At 38.5% G+C, this 10,988-nt stretch overlaps 1 protein-coding gene across 1 annotated transcript; it reads right to left on the reverse strand.

The window, feature by feature from the left end:
- Positions 1-7,996: 7,996 nt before the first annotated feature.
- On the reverse strand, positions 7,997-8,578 carry LOC121235408. Its single transcript, XM_041131773.1, has one exon. It carries the CDS (start codon positions 8,576-8,578, stop codon positions 7,997-7,999), a length of 582 nt encoding a protein of 193 aa, XP_040987707.1.
- Positions 8,579-10,988: the final 2,410 nt, after the last annotated feature.

The raw sequence follows: 10,988 nt of genomic DNA on the forward strand, positions 1-10,988 counted from the left end.
AACAGTTACTAGCCACAATAATGTTGTCAACATATACTAATAAAGCAGTGAAAGAAGTGCCATCTGCTTTAGTGAAGAGACTATAGTCGGCTCGAGATTGCTTGAACCCAAAAGCAATGAGAGAAGAAGAAAACTTGGAGTGCCATTGCCGTGAAGCTTGTAGGCCATAGAGGCTCTTAACTAATTTGCACACTTGGTGGGGTTCTCCTTTAGTGTAACTTGGGGATTTTCTCATGTAAATTTCCTCGTCTAAATCACCATGTAGAAAGACGTTATGTACATCAAATTGATGTAAGGACAAGCCTTGTATTACTGCCACATATAAGAGGACTCGAACAGTTACTAATTTAGCAACTAGAGAGAAGGTTTATGTGTAGTCTATGTCTTTTGTTGCGTAAACCCTTTAGCAACAAGTCTGGCTTTTAGCCTCTCAATGGACCCATCGGAGTTGAATTTAATTTTGTAGACATACTTGCAATCAATGGCTTGTTTTCCAGGAGGTAAATCAGTGAGGAGCCAAGTGTGGTTTTGTTCTAAGGCATTTAATTCAGTTTCCATAGCTTGGCACCAACCAGGATGTTTTATGGCTTGCTTATAGGTGGCTGGTTCAGATGTTGTGGAAATGGATGCTGAAAAAGCACTAAAAGATGGAGTAAATTTCTAATAAGATAGATAGTGAGCATGAGTGTGGTGCCCCCGACACCCATGTACGGAATACTCGGGAATCGAGACGCCCGGATGATGACAACACGGTCACGCATCCCAACGATAGTGTCAAGTGTGTGTACATGCAACAGTGTACAACAAAAGTCACAACGGATAATTAAGTAAATCAACTAAGTACCATAATTTTTAATACAAACTTACATAAGTAAAATGTAACTTACATAAGTAAAATGTACAAAAAGAGTTATACAGTTATCCCAAAATAAAATATAATACAAGTCCTTTACATGAATGAGTGATCCTAGATCACTCCTCTGGCAGAGCTGAATCCTCAGGCTCGCCCTCAGCATCATCTGCATCGAAATCTGCGTTACCATAAATAGTACCGCAGGTAAGTATAATCCAAACAACCCTCGAGAATAAAAATGTATTAATGCCACCAACAATAATGCAAGCATATGATGAAATATGCATTATGTCCAAAACATCATTTTCTCCGAAAATGAATATTTTCCAACACACGCCAAAATCCCATTTTGGCCCAAAAACATAATCCGTCATTTTCCCAAAAAATGACCCACACAAAATCCTTTTATCCAACACACTATTTTCCTAGAAAATAGTCCAAATATCCATTTATCTCTTATATTCCTCAATTAACTCCCGCTACCTTGATCAAAATCAATATTCCACAAAATACATCCACTATCACAGATAGAAAACCAATATCAATTAACCTCAGCATCTCAAATTGAAAATAAGTAACCTCAACCCAAAATACATCTGTCTCGTCTAAGATAAGGAACATACCCTAAAAGGCTCGATTCCAACCCAGCCAACCAATAAGAGCACCTACAAACTTCTACCTGACAAGCTAAACCCAAAAGCTCATCACCTACATTCTGAACAACATCTAATCTAGCGGTGACTAAACTCACTACAAACCACCATTGACTTCACCAAAACATTGTCAAAACCTTCTTGGTAACTCGCCCACCTACTTCTACTCCTATAAGCTAGTATTAACACGACTAGATCCTTCAATAGCACATCACTATTAAACCTCAAGGCAAGCCATACTGCTCAAATCTTCAATCCACCAAAAGCCAATGCAAAACACCCATGGATCCTAATGCTTTATTAACTCACATACTTGATCATATCATCCACCACTGATGCCTAAGCTTCAACTCCAAGATCTTATCATACACCATACATGACGACCCATCAATCTCTCTTCAAGTTAAATAACAATATCTTTAATTCAACCAATTGGACGCTCAATCTCCAAAGGAAAGTACAACCTCAAAATTTAAATTCCTAGGTAACCTCAAGTCACAATTAATTCCTGTAGATAATCACAACAATTATTGCCAATCATCCATTTAGTAACCCACTTCGACTGTACACTTCGATCAACTTACTAAAACTTAAAGGCATGGTCTCTTGAACTTAATACTGTCGTATCGACTTCTCTACAACACCCACCTAAGCCACTTCTTCCAAGCCAAAAATGTGACTAGGACCTGTATTCTCCGAAATCCATAAATACTCACTACTACTATGCATCGATCTCATGCACCCTTAGCCAAAACTAATAATCCTCCAAACGTGCAAGTGATCCATCACTACCATTTCCATCATCTGGACCTAAATCCTCGAAATCAACAAGAATCATTTCCTAAATCCGCACCACCTATTATCCTTAAAATTGATATGGATTAAATCATTAACCTGTCACTGTAACCTCGAGCTAAACACAATCATTTTCCAAACTAGATCAACATCTTCAATCCTCAGAAAATACATGAACTAGATCATTACCTTCCATCTCTAAAGAAATTCTGTCCTAAAAAATTCTCATACCAGTAACTCAACTCTGATCAATCCTATTATAATTCAGCCCTTCAACTCTGCAATTCTAAAACCATAAACCAGATAAGAATCATTTTCCGAAATCCTCAAGATCAATGACCTTAAATCTAAAACATTCACCTTATAAAGCTTGTAAATTCTAAAGCTCCAAATGTTATCAAACTGCTTATCAAAGTCGGCAAGATCGAAAACTTCTAATCTGAATAATCCTTCAAATGCTTGTTGAACCTACCACCTTAAATCCAATAAACTTAATCCCTAAAAACTATAGGACTGCAAACCTTAGATGAACTTCTCATAAATCTAACCTTGAAGTTTGTTGAACTTACAACCTCCTATTCTAGAGCCTCATGTCATATCTGCACGAAATATAAAACCTCAATTATCCTAAGCGATTTAAAACTATTCTCCTCCTCAATTGCAACTTGAGTTCCTACTCCATAGAGTTCACCCAGACCATGTTGTTCCCTTCAAGCCTCAGTATTAAAACAAATCAATTGCCAAGAGTTCAGGCCTACTACACTAAATGTTCAAGCCTAACAATGGCATTTACCGTCGTACCATCTTCTTTCCATAGTACAACCATTAACCCGCATTTCTACTCCGAACAAAACAAAACAATACAAAATAAAATAAAATAACATAAATAAAATAACATATGACAAAATGAATAAAACAAATGAAGTAGTACACAATAAAATAATTAAAACAAATAAAATAACCTACCATAAAGTAAAACAAATAAAATAAAATAACATACAATAAAAAAAATAAACAAACAAAGTAGTATACAATAAAATAAATAAAACAATAAAAACAACATACTTTAAATTAAATAATTTCAATTTACATTTTTAAAACTTCTGGTACATCACCTAGGGGACATGTGGTTTTACCTAGAGCCGAACTGCTCTGATACCACCTGTGGTGCCCCCGACCCCCATATACGGAAAACTTGAGAATCGAGACACCCGGATGATGACAACATAGTCACCCATCCCAACGATAGTGCCAAGTGTGTGTACATGCAACAGTGTATAACAAAAGTCGCAGCGGATAATTAAGTAAGTCAACTAAGTACCAGAATTTTTAATACAAACTTACATAAGTAAAACGTTCAAAAAGAATTATACAGTTATTCCAAAATAAAATATAATACAAGTCCTTTGCATGAATGAGTGATCCCAGATCACTCCTCTGGCGGAGCCGAATCCTCAGGCTCGCCCTCAGCATCATCTGCATCGAAATCTGCGTTACCATAAACGGTACTGCAGGTAAGTATAGTCCAAACAACTCTCGAGAATAAAAATGTATTAATGCCACCAACAATAATGCATGCATATGATGAAATATGCATTATGTCCAAAACATCATTTTCCCTGAAAATGAATATTTTCCAACACATGCCAAAATCCCATTTTGGCCCAAAAACATAATCCGTCATTTTTCCAGAAAATGACCCGCACAAAATCCTTTTATCCAACACACTATTTTCTCAGAAAATAGTCCAAATATCCATTTATCTAAAAACTCGCCATTTTCCCAGAAAATGGCCCATTATCCAATTTTTACCGTATGCACCATGATCTCCCATGGGGACCATCCGCACGTCCTGACTTCATAACGATGCCCAGTTCCACGCCCAGCGCGTTCATGGCCAAGTATCCTCTACGCAACGAGCGATGCCCAGTTCCGCGCCTAATGCATTCATGGCCAAGCATCTTCTAGCCCCCACCAGCAAAGGGGCCATGGAGTCAGCACGAGATCATCCCGTCCAATCTCGTTGTCACCCAGCGACAACCCAGGGGACGTCACTCTGTATATTTCTCTCCCGAGTGACCAGAGGAGCTCCACCAAGATAATGCCCCATCTCAGCTTGGGGTCGTGATACACATGCACCCAAAATCCATTTCTCACATGAAAATCTAGTTTTCATAAAAACACATGAACATGAATGCAATTATACGAAAATCCAGTTTTCATTTACAAACATGAACATGGGTGCAAAATGCCATGCACATGAAACGATGTCAATATCCAACAACCAACAAATCCCAATATAACCAATCACACAAACAACTCCATCCTCCAATCCATCCGACCTCCTTACTCCTTGGACTTAGTCCGGCATAACCAACCAGATCACAATAAAATGAGTTAGTACAAAAATACATTTAAATCATGAAAGTTCTTTGAGAAAATACTTACAACGCTATATAATAATTTTCGAAGGATCACGGAGCTGCAAGAAGTGGCAACACAGCAACAGAACAGTGCCAAATGCACTATGGCCGTGGGTCTCAAAAATCCACTTTTGAACAGGGACAAACCAAAACCTAAGATTGATAGGGAAATGCTTAGAGATGTTGGTGAAGCTAATGGTGGTGGTGGTTGGCCGTGGGTGGCGGCGTAGAGGGCAGTTGAAGACCAAAATGCCCAAAACGGAAATGGAGTTGGATGGACTTCACCAGTGGTGGATCAGAGCTGAGGATTGGTGCATTAGGTTGCTATGAGGTCGAGGATGAAGTGGTGAAGAAATGGTGGCGCAGGAGGTGGCGCGATGGCGGCACGCGAACACAAGAGGTGTGGCGGCTTCGCGTTGAGCGTCGGGACAAACGGCGACGCAAGAGAGGTTGGGATTGAAGGGTGGTTGTCGCCGGCCGGTGGGGAAGGAAATGGGAGGGCGGTGATGGGAAAGGGCGGCGCACTGTGGCGCTGTGTGTGGAGGAGAAAAACGGACGGGGGAGAGAAGGAGAACGTCGTGCGCGGGAAGAGAAGCAGGGGAGGAGGAAAAAGTAAGGGAGGGAATTGAATGAAAGGAGAAAAAGAAAGAAGAAAAAGAAAAAAGGAAAAAAAAATAGGAAAAAGAAAGGAAAAGAAATGAGGTTCAATTCTCATATCTTGGGTCATACAAATGATCCAACGAAAAAGATTTCAAAACAATAAGTTAAATAAAATAATTTAAACGTAGTGATTTAATGAAAATAAAATAATTAAACCCAACAATAAACTAATTTAAAATAAAGAGCAATTTAAATGCATAACAATAATTAATATTAAGAAAGCATATCAATTTAATTTTTCACAAATTAAAAATCATAAAAATAAACCCACTAAAAATCCGATAAACTTAAAACAAGAGAATCAATTTCTATATCAATAAAAATAATCCTTCAATTAAAAATACACTAAAATACGGGGTGTTACAATGAGGATGAGAAGTACCCGTGAGATCTGTGCAAGACTTTGACAAAGATTGAGCTGGTTTGTGAAGGGAGGCCTACTTGTAGTGAAATTCTTGCAAGTATTGAGGTACTCTCCTGAGTCTAGTGGATCGGCGAGGCGGTGGGGTAGGAGGAGAACCAGAAATTGGAGGAATAGGAGAGGGGGGTTCTGGTTGGGAGGGTAAATTAGATTGGGAAGTGGGTGAAGGAGAGGCATCTGGATGTGCATGTAAGGGATGGTCAAGACAAGGAGTGGAAGCTGGAAAATCTAGGGAGTCTGGTAAAAATTTAGTAAAGACCAGATTTGGATGGTTAGTGAAGGAAGAAGTAAGGGGAGGGAATTGAATGAAAGGGAAAAATTGATTCATGAAACATGACGTCCTTAGAAATGAAAGTAGTTCTTGTTTCAAGATCAAGGAGTTTGTATCCCTTAATACCAAAGGGATACCCAAGAAAAATACATATGCGACCACGAGGATCAAACTTTTTCCTACCTTGAGAGAGGGTAGAAGCAAAGCAAAATTTTTAGATGAGCATAAGTTGGTTTAGAATTGAATAAAAGCTCATATGGTGTTTTATTTTGAAGGAGTGGACTCAAGGTCCTATTTATTAAATAGGTGGCTATTAAAACACAATCATTCCAATATCCAATTAGAAGACCAGCTTGAAATTTTAAAGCTCGAGCCACATTTAACAAGTGTTGATATTTTCTTTCTACAATCTCATTTTGTTGGGGGGTGGCAACACAACTTTTCTGGTGAATGATGCCATTGTTGTTGAAAAATTCAGTCATTTGAAATTCCCCCCCATTGTCACTTCTTAAAATTTTGATTTTAAGATTGAATTGAGTCTTAATAAGATTGTAGAAAGATTCTATATATTTTCTAGTTTCAGATTTACTATTAAGAAGGTATAACCATGTACTTCTAATAAAATCATCCACTATTGTCAAAAAATATTTGGACCCATCATAGGCAGTTGTTGAGCAAGGGCCCCATAAATTGCAATGTATTATTTCAAAAGGAGAAGATGTCATATGTTGACTAGTAGGAAATGGTAATCGATGTAACTTAGCTATTGGACAAATGTAACAAGGCTTAGTATTAATGGAAGAGATATGGTTCTTTACAATATGATCATTGATCAAACTAAGACAAGGAAAAGATAGATGACCAAGCGACAATGCCAAAGGTCGGTCGGTAACACCAACATTGTTCAAAACAAAAGCTGAAACAGTGAGAGGGGGTGTTGAAAATTGTGAAAGTGTTATGGCTAGACTTGAAGGAGAAATTTCAGTTCATAGCAAGTGGTAAAGGCCATCCTTCACTTCACCCTTCCCAATCGTAGTCCAAGAGAGAAGGTCCTGAATAAAGCACAAATCAGAAAAGAAAATAAGACAGCAAGTGAATGAAGTAGCAAGTTTCTTAGTTGAAAGGAGATTAAAGGTGAAGGATGGAACACATAAAACATCGGTGAGGCAAATGGAAACTGTGAGCTGAACAGTACCGATGTATGAGACAGGTACTTCAGTTCCATTTGGTAGTTTTATAGTGTGAGAGATAAGTGATGTGGTAGAAGTGAACAAGGAAGGGCAACAAACCAGGTGGTCTGTTGCGCCCGTGTCTATTATCTAAGGAAATGTGTTGGATTGCAATGCATGGTGTGTGTATGTGGATAATGAAAGAGATATACCAGCAAGGTTGGAATGAGGGGAAGGCAACTTGAACTGAATCTGATTAGCGGAGTGCTGAGTAGTAATGGAAGACTCCCTTGGTTGAAGCAAGGCATTAGTTGCTGAAATTGTGCCTTAGTTAAACCTACTTTGTCGTCACTGGTCTCCTCTAGCTGTGATGGATAAGAAATGGAGGATTGGGTAGCTAAAACCGTGGGGCTAGAAGCTTTGTTGAAAAATTTGTGACCCAGGGGATAACCGTGCAATTTGTAGCATTTATCTACTACATGTCTAGATAAATGGCAATGAGTACAGAGAGGGGTCTCGGCATTACTAGGCTTAAAACATGTATCAAGGGTATGGCTAGTAATTTTGCTGTGAGTGCAAAATGGTATGTCTCTCTTTTGGTGAGGGCGTGTTTTTGGTGAAAATTTCTTTGGGGAAAAGAGTTTCTTAATGGCAAGAGCCATTGAGTCAGGGGATGGGGCATGATGGGTAAGTTGATCAGTGAAAAAACCTTAGTGACTGGAGGTATGGGATCTAACAACATTATCTGGTCTCATACATTAGAGTAAATATCATTCAAACCCATCAAAAACTGAAAAACACAGTCACGTTGGTAACGATCCAAGAGAGTAGACATAGAACCACAGTTGCACACGAGAATGAGGTCATAAATTGAGAGTCCATCCCATAAGATTTTGAGCTTACCATAATAAGCACTTATAGAGTTGTGTTCTTGGAGGAGATTGGCAAGGTTGTTCTCGAGTTGAAAGATATGTGGTCCATTCTGGTGGTAGAAACGGTCCTGGAGGTCAAGCCATATGTCCCGTGCATCATCAACGAAGACCACGCTGGATTTGATAGAGGCACTGATGGAGTTTTGAAGCCAGGAAGCCACCATGTCATTGTAGCGCTCCCAAGGTTCAAGCAAGGGGTCATCTGGGTCAGATGGGCGTGGGATATCACCTATGACAAAGCCCACTTTGTTTTTGGCCCGTAGAGTGCGGCGCATGGCGCGCGACCAGGTGGGGTAGTTATCGGCAGTGAGTGGGTAAGTGACGAGAAGCACAGCTAGGTTATCGCCATTGTCTAGGCGGAAGGGATTGCCGGGGTCACTCAGGTTCAAGAAACGAGTCATGGGTGTGGCACGGAAGTTGTTTGTATTTAGGCTTGTGTGGACTGCGGAAGGGTCAGAGTGGTGGGAGGTAGAATCATATTAGTCTTCAGGTGGGTCTTCCATGGAATTATTCTCTCAGGCTATTGATACCATGTAAGGAACAAAGAAGGAGAATAAAAGGGACTGATGTGCATAGAGAGTTACACATGGAAGTTCCTGAATGAAGAAGAAAATCGTGCTCTGTAATTACATAGTGGAGGATGTACAATACTGCTGCTTTATACATGGGTTTCCTAACAAAATAAGATTATTCCTAAAATTATAATACAGCTCATCTAGAAGGTATTACCAAGAATGTTTGGTAGCATTCCATTAGATATTATTCCTTCTACTATTTTGTATATTGACAGTGGAAAATACCCTCCTTAGTAGCTTGTAATAGTTTTATTTATTTATAATATGCAAGCTTGCTTAGAAAAAAAAAAAAGATATTACCAAGAATAAAATAATAACAGCAAAATGAACAAATACAAGTGAAATAAACAATAAACAAATACAAGTGATTTATCCTTTATCCAAATAGACTAAGGCATTTGGGCGACTTGCAGAAGCTGGAGGAGGAGAGTATGTGGCAGCTTGATCATGGGCTTTGCTATCTTGAGGCTAGGCTTGTGTAGATGGATTTTGGGCTTCACGTTCATTGTCTAATAAAGTTGGCCTATTTTTTCCTTTGAGGGGTTTAATATACGAAATTCATTCTGGCATAATATACTTGAGTTGGTTTTTCCCCTTTACCAAATTAATATTTGTTCTTATAGTTTGGTTCATTTTCCTTTAGGATTTTAACTGCTTGCAACAGTTCGGTCTTAAGCTTACTCCTGATCTAAATATATATATATATATATAAACACTAAACTCAGCAGTATTACACAAAGAAAACCAGGCACTGAGTTCAAAATTGGCACTTAAACCGCAAGGCAAATACACAACATTTTGAAGCGAACAGAGGAACATGCACATCAGTTTCGCAATAAACAAAAATTATTGGCAAAAAAAAGAACAACACACAACTTTTGTGATCTACTCCTAGGCATGAAGGGGAAAAACAAATAAATTGGCAACAAGAGATACCTGTATGGTGGTTCCCTTCCCTAGAGCAGACGACGATTATACTAGACTGCGGCAAAAGTTCAACTTGGGAAACGAAATGGAGGCACATAACCTATATTGTAAGGGAAGGAAACGTAGGGTCACAGCGTCGTTACTAGTCAAAACAAAGGGAACTCGATTTTTCCATTTTGCAGGATCACCAAAAATGGAGAACCAACAACGGAAGGGAGAAGGGTGTGGGAAAATGGGACAATGAAAACAAGGTTTGGCTGAAGACGGAGGAGGTGACATCGTGTGCTTTCACTGGGAAGGGTCGCAATGCAGGTGCACTGTAGTCGAAGGTTCGTCGAAGTGCAAAAGCTGGGTGTTGGGGGGAAAAATAAAATTACTCTTTGATAGACAAGAGATTTGGCACCCCACACAATGTATTGCAACGTAGTTTAGAGCGTCGCAAAGCTAATTTTTTTTCCAGCGATTTTAATCATCACCAAAGACCATCAAAGCGTTGCAATAGCCCAGATTAATGGAATCAATGTACGATTGGTTATATTTGATTTTAAAACAACCGGCGATTTGGAAATCGACGCAAAAGAGTAACTTTCCCAACGATATTATTTGGATCGACTTAAAAATTCCCGGGATAGACCATATTGCATTCCTAAAAAATAAATATCCATAGAAATGTTAAACTTATGAATATAACTCGAGCCAATATGTAAAAAAATGAAAGGGAAAAAAAAGCTTAACATGATTGCAAGTGTAATCTCAATACAATATGAACAGTAAAAAAGTAAGCAATTTGTACAAATAGAACAAGGAAAGGCCTTTTATAAAATACAACTCAAATTTCATTACGTAAGATATCAACATATTTTATATCTAATTTGCAATAGAGAACATCACATAGAGTGATTTTAAATCCCTCGGGTCTCATCAATTCCATTGATTAGAGATTTGAAACAGAAAATGGAGATTGGACACACAGAATCTCATCTAATAGAGTTTCAAAGGACCCAATCTTATTAAGTATAAGAGTGGACAAGCTAATAATGGGGGCAACAATGGATCTAAATACAAATATTTTCCAAAATTTCATCTTCAAGAAAATCTCATTTGATGAGGCATTAATCAATAATGATTTAAGTTTTAGAAAATGTAATATCGCAATTAATGGATGCATGAATTGGTGTGATATCCCATATGCTTGCTTTGTTTCATATCATAGTTTTTTTTCTTTGAAAAATATCGTAGCTTTTGTAATCAGTAGAGGGTGGCACTATAGCCAACGAAAATCCCCACTAAGGGATAGGCAAACTATTTT

Source organism: Juglans microcarpa x Juglans regia, chromosome 1D (genome assembly GCF_004785595.1).
Source record: "Juglans microcarpa x Juglans regia isolate MS1-56 chromosome 1D, Jm3101_v1.0, whole genome shotgun sequence".
NCBI lineage: Eukaryota > Viridiplantae > Streptophyta > Magnoliopsida > Fagales > Juglandaceae > Juglans > Juglans microcarpa x Juglans regia.